General features: G+C 36.7%; 2 protein-coding genes across 5 annotated transcripts in view; one reads left to right on the forward strand and one right to left on the reverse strand.

The window, feature by feature from the left end:
* Window positions 1-7,915, forward strand: part of LOC116169262 (nuclear pore complex protein Nup58) — an 18,737-nt gene extending 10,822 nt beyond the window's left edge. The window contains exons 3-9 of one of the 3 annotated variants that reach the window (XM_031485305.1): window positions 3,097-3,335; window positions 3,396-3,468; window positions 3,517-3,953; window positions 3,999-4,772; window positions 4,958-5,560; window positions 5,656-5,970; window positions 7,521-7,915. In XM_031485305.1, coding sequence (XP_031341165.1) covers window positions 3,440-3,468; window positions 3,517-3,953; window positions 3,999-4,772; window positions 4,958-5,560; window positions 5,656-5,970; window positions 7,521-7,678 — 2,316 coding nt within the window. In that variant the 5' untranslated portion in view covers window positions 3,097-3,335; window positions 3,396-3,439 and the 3' untranslated portion in view covers window positions 7,679-7,915. Of the gene's footprint in view, window positions 1-3,096; window positions 3,469-3,516; window positions 3,954-3,998; window positions 4,773-4,957; window positions 5,561-5,655; window positions 5,971-7,520 lie in introns of those variants that run through there. The other 2 variants (XM_031485306.1, XM_031485307.1) reach the window with 2 other exon arrangements.
* On the reverse strand, window positions 7,718-10,400 carry LOC116169265 (protein FAM114A2). Of its 2 annotated transcripts, XM_031485312.1 has the most exons (4): window positions 9,452-10,399; window positions 8,889-9,392; window positions 7,917-8,046; window positions 7,718-7,867 (listed from the first exon to the last, which is right to left on the reverse strand). In XM_031485312.1, exons 1-4 carry the CDS (start codon window positions 10,291-10,293, stop codon window positions 7,793-7,795), a joined length of 1,551 nt encoding a protein of 516 aa, XP_031341172.1. In that variant the 5' UTR covers window positions 10,294-10,399; the 3' UTR covers window positions 7,718-7,792. The 2 variants fall into 2 exon arrangements, with proteins under 2 accessions (XP_031341172.1, XP_031341171.1); XM_031485311.1 differs by having other exon boundaries at window positions 7,718-8,046; window positions 9,452-10,400.
* Window positions 10,401-11,353: the final 953 nt, after the last annotated feature.

An 11,353-nucleotide genomic window follows, 5' to 3' on the forward strand; every position in this document is an offset into this window, starting at 1 on the left:
AATTCACGAAAACCGCAGATAAATGATATTAATCAACAAATGATGGCAAAATAAGTATTTGTAGACTAATTTTACTGGGAAAAAGACTAAGGTTCACGGATCCATGCTCAAGCCAAGATTTGCATCTAGTTCCCTAAATTATTTTAGAACGAAAATGTATTCAGGTTTTTTGTAGGAAAAAATTTTTTACGTCAATCAACCGTATTAGTTTTCAATTTTTTGCATAATAAAGACGGAAAATTAGAAAAATAAACCCCCATCTTTTTCAATAATCTGTGATGCCATGGAATTTTATAATACAAAAACTACGCCAATATCCATCATGCCATGGAATGTCTGCTATAAAACAAATCAAATTCTATCAAAAAATATTATTTTTAGAACAGCGAATTCAACATAAAGAAGGACCAAATTACTAAAAACGGTTTCCTAATATAACAATTTACAAATAAATGTTCGAATAAGTCACCACTAACTGCAATACAGTAACCAAGTCGATCATAAAATCCATTTCGAACTGCTGCTAATTGATAACTGGATATATTTTTGTTTTAGAAAACTCCATGGCATCGCAGATTATTGAAAAAGATGCAGGTTTTATTTTTCCAATTTTCCCTATTTATATGCGAAAAATTGAAAAGTAATACGGTTGATTTGGCGTAAAAAAAATTTTTCTACCAAAAACTTTAATACATTTTTGCTCTAAAATAATTTTGGGAGCCAATTATCGCATGTTATGAATTTTACATTGAATCCCTATGTAGCGTTACGCAAGTCACCACCCGGTATATACGATCAGGTGAATGTTCGAAAATTATTTCAGGTGGCTATTTGCGTATTAATGTCTGTTTGAGTTTTCTACGCTGTTCACAAAAAAAAATTGCGCGCAATTGGGGTTTAAACATTGCAAAGTTCTTCTTTGCGTTTCCATTCCGAGCCCTCGATACAGGCTCTGTTCAGATATAGGCCGCATTTGGACCATTTGTCACTAGATAATAATTTCTCGATTAGTTTAGAGGTCAAAGGAAGCATTCGGATAAGGATACAGGCTATTAAAATTATTTTTGTTTGATGGGAAATTAGTGAAGCTTATTAGATTCGGTTCCAAGCAGTTATTAGGTACACTACCTACGAATTTTGTTAGAGATTCAATAATGCCTTTACAAGTCGTTTGCATCTTTCCTCTAATTCTCTCGTTGTCTCACGGTAATAAATCGGCAATCATGGTGATGAGTCCTGAAATATCTGTTGCGTATGCTTCGACGATTGTAACTGGTGTTTCACTGTTTTTGGCATTTATCGTGAAATGTTTAAAATTTTCATGGATTAGGCCACAGTTTTTGTAAAGTTACTTCTTGAGTGGCATTCCTTCTTGTTTTCTTTAGAGATCTCTTTTCCATGTAAGACGACGGTAGTATATATGCCCCTCGATCGTGATAGGCAAGGGCTGAGCACTTTTGTAAGTGAAGCTGACATGTATCGATTTTGCTTTATTCTCCACTTTTTTGTAAATGCATGGCTAACAATGTTTAAACTTCTTTTGATCTTGGCGATGGCTTATCTAATACGCGATCTCTCCCTGCGGTGTCGAAATCAAATTTCTCATCCTCTCATGGCCAATTGCACCGTCAAATCAAGTCTCGCCATTGAATAAGCATAAGGTGCTTAATCAATGATATCGCTAACTTAAATGCCATAGCAACGATTGTCTTAACAATCGTTGCCATAGATTAAGGTCGACTTATTAACTTTAAGCAAGGCTTAATTTTGTTGGTGCAACTGGGCATCAGTCACCTGAATTGAGCCCAAGGTTGAAATTAAACTATTTTGGTACAATTGGCCCTAATAACTTTACTCTACCCCTTTCGTTATCCCTTTATCAGTAAAATACGAGGTAAAATAGGTTCTAAAAATTTGAGAAAAAGAAAAATTTCAAGGATTCTAAGTAAATTCTACACGAATTCTAAAAATGCAATAAGATGATGTTAAGGTAATTCTGAAACCAGGTTTTTATCGGGGGTAAATAATACACAAGAGGTTGATTTTTAATCGGATAATTTTATTTTTACACGAAAGTTTTGTTGAAGCGGAAAAAACTAGAGATCAAAAGTGTGATAAAAACGCGACAGCTTTAGCTGGACCAATTTTATCATGTGCTTTTGATCGAGAGTTTTTTCCAGGAAGCAACAAAATTTGAGTGAATTAAAAATAAAATTATTCTGATTTAAAACCAAGATCGAGTGTATTTTAGCGAGATTAATAAAAGACAGTAAATTTTACAACCACTATATATTTTACGCATTCCTACAGGCATTTTTATCGATGATAAAAAGCTACCTAGCGTTTAATCGCTTAAAAAATCATCGGATTGGTAAGAATTTGAAACAATCACCAAACTGATTGGTCGAATTTAATGAAATTAATGAAGAAGTTAATTCATAATAATTCTTTGGAGAAAATTGCACTCAGTTGAAGCCTAAATTTGTCGTTCATAAATCCTAGTGGGTTGCATATATTGTACCACACACATTTTTTGGATATTTCTTAAGACTAATTTCCTTCTAGCTGTATTTCACACACATTCATAATATCAAATAAAAAATTGCAATTAATTGCATGTTTATGTTACACATGTGATACAGACAAAACGGTTCACCACAAACAAACAAGTTTTCGAATGAAATCTTTTTAGCGCTTCATCGCGTCGCGTCGTTGAGCTGAGTGCAGCGCAAGTGAGAATCGACCTTATTCCGCATAAGTTTTTGCATTTATATGCAAAATAAAGCGTTAATTATTTTAGTGCGTACAATTAGCATCTTGGTACAATAGGGCCTAATCAAATTCCTCCCTTCCCCTCTTAGCAAACTTGCATCTATTCACCACCAAATTAATACAGTTATTTTCTTAATGATCCTGATCTGATCCCGACCAACCATTTCACTTGTAGAGTATTTTCGCACAGACAGACAGTAAATGACATACAAACCTAATACAACAATAAATATGAAATACTTTCTGCTACTTAAACAATGCTTTTCTCAACAAACACATCACGACGGTTACTTTATTAGGAATAACTTTTTTTTATTATTTCAGAAAGATGCGGTCGCCAGTCTAAAAAGACGCAGTTTCCGTTTTCACTTTTCGCGTTCTACGTTCTCTGTTTCATACAAAGTAATGTGTGAAATTGTTTAATTAACACTTTAGAGAAAAGGAGTGAAAAACTGTAAAAAAATATTGTTATATCGCACCATAGTGTAATCTACACTATGACCTCCCTTAGTCTATCGTTATTGATTTTGCGTCACCCTGTAATTAAAAATCATTCTAAGTAGGTACGTGAGACACCGCTACGGTAAATATACATCTAACCTCAATTTTACGAAATTCATCAGTTACAGAAAATATCAAAACAATTAGAAAAATATTCCATTTTGAAATGTCGTCAGGATTTTCATTTGGTCAAAAGTAATGCCACCACCTTTCTTCTCCATTCGTTGAAATAATATTTTTCAGGCCTAACGAAACGCCACAGTTTGGTCAAACATCATTCGGATCATCATCATTTCAACTGGGTGCACCCGGATCCAATACTGTTGCTTCTCCACAGTTTTCATCGACGTTTGGTGGTAAACCAAGCGGATCGCTTCAATTCAGTACACCAACTTCAACCCCAGCGTTCGGAACAAGTTTCAATTTTAATTCGCCGTCATCTCAAGCAACCGTTACCACTGCTGCTGCACCGTCTTTTGGGTTTAGCACACCAGCACCTGCCTACAGTTTTGGAGGACCAACACCTGGATTATTTTCTCAACCAACAACGCAGAGTAGTTTGTTTCAAACACCAACAACTGCTACACCAAGTTTTGGTTTGGGCGCTGCTAAGTCACCATTTACTTCAGCACCCACAAGTGGTATGTTTACTATTCCTTCAGCGTCAGTTACATCTTCTGGTAGGTAGGAGATTTTCTGTGATGAGTATTTAGGAGTATGTTTAGGAGCTCAACCTGCAACTTTAAATTTCGGGGCCCCTACACCACCTGCTGCTTCAACATTTGGTATTTCACAACCGACAGTACCAAAAATGCCATTTGGAACTTCAACTGGATTAACCTTTGGTGCCACTCCTATTACAACTGCTGGTTTGTCTTTTGGTTTAACATCCACAGCCGCAACTCCTAAGTTGTCATTTGGGCCATCTGTCGCATCAACACCTTTGAATTTTGGAGGAAGTCCACAAATCTCAACCGCCTCGACAGCTTTAAATTTTTCCACACCTAAATCAGCACCACAAACGGGATTAAGTTTTGCACCATCTGCTTCAGCAAGTTTAACTTTTGCAACACCTACAACATCGCAGGGTGTTGGTTTGGGTTTTTCAGCTGTTCCCACGACTAGTTTATCTTTCCCGCTACCCACTGCAACAACGACATCCGCAGGACTTAACTTTGGAACGTCCACTGCGGCACCTTCAGGTTTTTCCATTCAGCCCACATCTACTGCACCACCTTCACTGGGTACAGCGTTTGCAATGCCCATCTCCACTGCTGCAACAACTAGCGCACCTCAGGCTTCTGCAACGCTTACATTTGGAACAACATCTCTACCAGCTACTACAATTGCTGTGGCGCCTACACTCTCATTTCCTTTGAGTGCACCTTCAACAACTTCATCCACATTTTCGTCCACTACACCTACAACCACAGCTTCATTGAGTTTTGGGACTCCCGTTGTGGCTTCTTCTATGCCTGCATCCACTGGTCTATCGTTCGGTTAGTATTGTGGGGTCGAGGGGTTATCCACACCCTTAAAATGTGTCTAGCTATTGTGGTACTGCTTGTTAGGAAAATGTATTCGTCGAGTACTACCTGATAGTGCACCGAATGCTGTAGTGGATAACCCTTCATTTGGGAATTTTTTACCAGTTACCAGCTTTAGTAAGTTCTAAGTTTTGTAGGTCTTGGTGGGATATCTATAGCGAAGTCAACTGCAGCAAGTGTGCCTTCAACCTTTGGAATTGGAGCACAACCTCCACAGCCACCTCCTCCTGCGCGTACAGTCGGCTTGGGGGGAATCAGCTCTACCCCACCAAAACTCACAACACCAACAACAAGCACACAGGCTCAAATTCCACCAAAAGAACAGCCTCTACCTCAGGAAATACTACAAACAGTTGAGCAGTTTAAAAAATTTGTGCAAGAACAGAAAAATTTTTCGTCCGAGATCGCCCGGTCGTCCATCAAAGAATTGAGGAAGGTGGAGGCCGACGTTGATTTAATCAACAATTGCATGAACGAGGTGGAAAACGAAATGCGAAAGAATAAGGCGATTGCGGAAAAGATTAAGCTTGACACGGCCAAAGGCTTACAAAATGCGGAAATGGCACAGAGAACTTTTCATACGCCCGCCGGCTTGCAGTACGAAAATACTGCTCCCTTCGAGTACTTCATAGAATTATCGGATAGCTTCGAAAAGGAAATGACCGAGCTAAAGTTACGAATTGAAAGTGTCAGTAAGCATGTAAAGAATACGATGAATCCATCTAAACTTACCCCTCAAGGTGAGACATATGAACAATTTTCTTAAAACTTTCCTGCTATTTCCAAAATACTCATGAAGTAGTATGTGCTATTGTATGCTATGAATTTGTTTCAGATTTGGCGCTGGGTATGCGCAGACTTCACGAAGCATTCGTATCATTGGCTGGGCAGTTACAGTCTGTGCATAACCAAGTCGAAATGCAGAAAGAGCAATATCTGAACATGCGTAAGACGTTGTTTAACGATTATTCAAACGTGTTCGAGACACGGCCTAAGCAGTCGAAAGAATGGGAAACAATTCTGGGCGATTTAACCAAACAGCAAATGCACAACAATTCGAGTCCGACGCCTTTTAATTTACTCGGAAGCTCTCAAGTTCAGACACTGGCGCAAAATTTTTCCTCGAGTCTTCCCACGACGACAACTTTAGGTAAGAGGGGGAGTGAGTTGATACGCAAATGATCTTTCAATAAGACCTACACTTGTCAAGCAATAAAGAGATATGTACAGAACAAATTATGCTCATCAATTTATTTGTTTTAGTTTCTTCCATCTGTTTTGGCTGCTTTCAGTCTTGTTTTTTGCTTTAAACTCTTATTGTAGATGTTGCTGTGTTTTCTACTTACTGACGATTTTGGACCACAGAAGTAAATATTGGCAGGCATTCTGATTTGAAGCCAAATTTTTGTATATTATGTTATTTATTATTGTTGCAACGAAACATTTAAACTCTACCTTGTCTTCTACTGAACTACTACATATTAGCCCTAGCTATACAGGGTGTCTTAAATTGAATAGGATAGCATGGCTATCTTTGGTATTTTTATACTTACAGATTCGGTTAAATTCTCCATTTTTAAGAAGTTCAAATATTTTAGTAACAAAGAAATAAAAGTTGCAAGATTCGATGGGATAAATTCAATGAGCAAAGAAAAAAATTTTTTAAAATGGAGGTTTCCGAGATATTGACATCAACTTTCTTATTTTAAATGGACGCTATATTGGAATTTTACGTCGCTCGATAAAGAATAAAATTACAAAACTAGTGATACTAAATACTTAGTATTTCATTTGGGAATCAACAGTACATTTTTGCCTCGAAGTTTACAATGTATATCTTATGGAAATAATTCCATGGCTGATTATAATTCAAACCAAATTTGTTCGTTTATTGTCTCGCATAGTCACTATCAACATGGCCCGTAATTACTCCCAACCATTTACAGAAAATAAACAAAATCATAATCTTTAACCTCGCTGTTTTATTACATATTCTTCTTGGCATTGATTGCGTCTCCTAATCAGTGACCTTTTTTAAATCACGTACGAATCATTAACTAGCCCAAACAGAGAGTCCACACCCAATAACTCATCTAAAATTTCAAGATATTTAAAACGTAATTACACCGGAAAAAAAATGTTTAAAAACTTTACTGGACACTTCAAACTCGGCAGAAATCTGAATCGACTAAAATCTTTCCATACGCACTTCTAGCCAAATATAATTTGAAATCTACAAAAACTTAAAAAATTTTACAAGCATCCGTTACATGGGTTGTCTAAAAAAATTAAGTCAAGACCACCCTTAATTAAAATTAATGTAATTAATATTTCTGTCAGCTTCTATCACATAAATTTTATTTTTTAATTAAGAGTAGTCTTTGAACTGGCCAGTCCTGACAAACGAAAAAATACTTACAAGGAATAGTGTAATGCACGCTGCGAGTTGGCATTTGCTCATTCTGTGAAATTCAAGTTAAGGTAAAGTTGTGAGACTGGAAATTGTCACACACTCAATGCACTTCTGGCTATTTGAATTCACGAAGAGCAATTTTTTCTAACAAGAATATTTCGGCTTTTTTCTTATATTTGATATTCAAAGGTATTTTTAAACTACACTCGGCATTATGTGTGATGGCTCTCAAAAAATTGTGCTTCCACTATTTATGTGCTTGGAGTAAAACAGAATTTTGTTTTTAGGGGCACCCATAACAACTGGATTTAATATAGGAACAGCACCAACCATGCCACTTTTTGGTAGCACCCTACCTACCTCGTCATCATTATTTAACACCTCTTCTTCCAATGCTTTCCAACTACAGAAACCACCGGTCGGCAATAAACGAGGGAAGCCATAGTGCCGGTTGCGAAAACTATATAGAGTGTAAAAGTGCAACTTGGTAGCATCGTTTTATTAACTTTTATAAACTAATAATATACAAAATCAATAATTTAACATGTAGTAAAAAAACTTAAATTGCTCCAACTTGAAGAACTGGAATCAACAACTGAAAAGCGTTCTTCAGATAGGACGTGCTGTTGGCCGACTGAAATTGAAATATTAAATTTAACGTTAAATAAACGACATCCTTTTACCTCGAAGTATACGTTTGTGATCAGTGTGTTTATATGATCTTTGTGTGTGGAATCTGATAACTTCTCGCTTAACTTGTTTGAAAATTTAGTTGCCATGTTGCCGATTAATGCTGTTAAAATCGTGGTCACTCTGCAAATGAAAATACGGAAATCAGTGTTGATAATAATTGAAATCCTATTTTTTTAATTTAAATAGTATCAGTGAACATTTTATTATATTAAATAACATATCTTCTTAAAGTGAGTGTTTAAATTCATTAAACAAATATTGCAAGTTTGCTTTATTATCAATTATTATGAAAATGATTACCTTTACTTGCCAATGTGACTTTTTAGTTGTTTTATAGTTTTTTATTATGCAACTTTTAAAATAGTATATTATATACCACGGGACTGAAGTAGTACTTTTAATCCCGAAGGTAAAGTTTATGGCCCGACCGAAGGGAGAGTGAGAGATTAAGACCACTACTTCAGTCGCAAGGTATATACGATATTTTTCGTACTTCCGAAACTGAAACACTTAATATGTATGGAGTTAGAGAACGCGTTCTTTCAAAAAATCGCTGCCCAACAAGTTACCATAGGAACTGTCATTGCTAGTGTCATAATTTTGGTGGTGGGTGACAAACGTGTATTTGATATTGATAAAAAGCAACCAAAGTAGGTAAAGAATTGATACCACCGAAATCCAAAAACTATATGAACAGCAGTACGATGCGTTTAAGAAGTAGTGCCGCATACAAAATGTGGAACAACCTACTGAAATTGCTTTGTTAGTAATTTCATCCTTCCGGGATTTTCGTAAAATTTAATCCCGGCGAGACAAAAAGTGACACTTCAGTACTTGTCATAATGGAGTAAAGTTGTCACTTTAGTCTCGGAAGTACGAAAAATATGTTATTTGTTCAGTCAGCTTTTAAATTCGGATTTAAATCATCTTAACCCTGACCCGAGCTGTGACAGTATACTCACTGAACAAGGCTATCAGCTTCATCTGCAGTGCTTCTGTGCTCTTTAATCAATAATAGCTCGCCGATTTTGTGATAACGTTCTACTGCCAGTGCTGTTAATTGTGCCAACGTATCAATAGCTTGCTCATGTAACTCCAATTCCGAACACACCCCTAAATGTAAATTATCCAACCACTGCTCTGCCTCTTTCCTTGTCGTTAACACTTTGTCATATGAAATATTGATCACCATCTCAGACACCGCAGTGTCTAATTTTTCTTTAATTTCGGATGCATCTTCAAGCTCGTCATCATCATCAACCAATTCGCACAACTCCACTATTTGATTCATCGTCTCTTGTAGCTCTACCAGCTCCCTTCCCGATTGAGATTCGATTAATCGTTCTAATTTAATTGAACACTGCTTCGAGAGCATCTCTAAGGCTTCTAAGTGTACTAAACCCTGATGGTCATCGAATAGGCTTTCATAGTTGGCCTTCCGCGCAAAGTGCTGCTCTTCAAGCAACCTTATTAGAAAAGACAGAATTAATTGTGGTTGCTGTCAATAACGAAAAATAAGACAAACCTGTTCTCTAATTCGGCTTTCTCCTTTGCCTCCCGCAGGATGTGGGACAACACCGGTTTCTCCCCCTCAATTTTTAGAAGTGCTCTTTTCTTTTTCAAACCGGGATCGCCTTCTTGCAAAACTTGCATAGTCTTCTTGCCAATAGTTTCTAATGTGTCTAAACCACCCAATATCACTTTATTACCCGTAGTCTCCACCAGTTTTGTAATTTGTGTAACGCCCGATACTAAATTACCGAACCCGAAGAGATTTGTGGACGAGTTGGTGGAGGGTTCTGTAATTTCGGCATCATGTGTATGTTCTTCTTGCGTTGTACGTCTGGCAAGTTCAGCTGGATCTGGTGCACCTATCCCGGTTTCAAGTACGTTTGATAGTCCTTGAGAGACTTGAGTAGTAACAGCGGTCACACCGACTGTCGCTGCATTTAGCATGGCAGAAAGATCCCAACCCCATATCCTATTTATGGTAAGTGGTGGTGATTCACTGGGTTTTATCTCTGTTTTTGTTTCTACAGGTTCCCAATCTTCATCTTCATCCCACATATTGACTTCATCCTCCTCTTGAATGTTGCTTGTGTTATTGTCGGTAATTACCTCGGGCTCATTTGTGTTACTTAATCCTATTTTTGTAGGCTTATCTTCATCGACCTGCAAATTACTGTCTAAAATATTGGTCCGTTCATTTTTGGTTTCTTCAGTTTTTAAATATGAGATGTGTTCAGTTTCACATGGAATTTCCTTCGAGGGTGGTGAACCCGCTACCTTCTTGGATTTTTTATTTTCATTTTCGGCGTAAATTTCTTCATCTGCACTTTCGAAACATTCGCTGTCGGACGTTTCCATTTTGAAAGAATAAAGAAGATAAAGAGGTATAGTACATTAAAATTCTGACGTGTCAAATTCCATTTTAAACAGCTGTTTACGTTTTTTTTGGTTAAGCTACATGTCAAAATTGAGTGAAGCCAACATAACGCGAAAAAAGACCTAATGAAATTTAGTGGTACACAGAGTGGGATTAGGGTAAGGTGTACTCGGGGGCCAGAGTCGTACTAATTATACGAAACATACAACTGTGTGCGGTGAGACTGCCAATTAATATATAATTAATATACTATACTAATTTACTAATGAACCGTGCAGCAAACCACCTATCAGTAGGATCACTACATTTATGAATAATTTAAATTTTCGAGACTCTACTGGATGATGTCTCTTTTAAGCCCGCGAGTTTTTACGTTATTTGGAACCCATTTTTTTGGTCAAAATCGTGATTATTTTAGACAATTTTGGTAAAATGGGATTTGTAATTGTTACCTTCTTTGGGCGAACATACCTATAGTGTCGGAAGAAGATTCTCACAAAGAAAAAGTTGAAATTCTGGATATCGGATACTCCGAGCAGTAGGTCTGAACAAAAACAAATGGCAAGACGTATCTAGGCGGTGGGAACTTCAATATTAATGTTTAGAGACGAAACGTCGAAGAGCCTACCATGGAAAAAATGGTCTCAACAAGTCATGATCATGTATTTATTGTTTAGAAAATATAATATAAAAATTATGCATGTAGTTTTTATTATTGTTTTTTCATTAGTTTAAAAATTATTATGTTTTGATTACGTAGGATTGTTTATCGGAATTCGTTCGTTCATACTAAGTAGAATGGTTTGAGTGGTATGCTATTGCAACTCTCTTATGCATTTATAGGGTTGTTATTTAAATTTTCGAAAGTACAAATAATGTGTAACTCATCTTGCAACATGCTCTCTAAAAGTAATATCCTTCTCGTTTTAAGCTTACCTTTTTTTAAGGAAATTTCCCCATAAATACAACAATCTAATCGATTGCGGGGCTATAACGTTTATGGTACATTAAATTACTTTTTTTCTGCAAGCAACCTTCGAA

Source organism: Photinus pyralis, unplaced genomic scaffold (assembly GCF_008802855.1).
Source record: "Photinus pyralis isolate 1611_PpyrPB1 unplaced genomic scaffold, Ppyr1.3 Ppyr1.4_LG4, whole genome shotgun sequence".
Lineage (NCBI taxonomy): Eukaryota > Metazoa > Arthropoda > Insecta > Coleoptera > Lampyridae > Photinus > Photinus pyralis.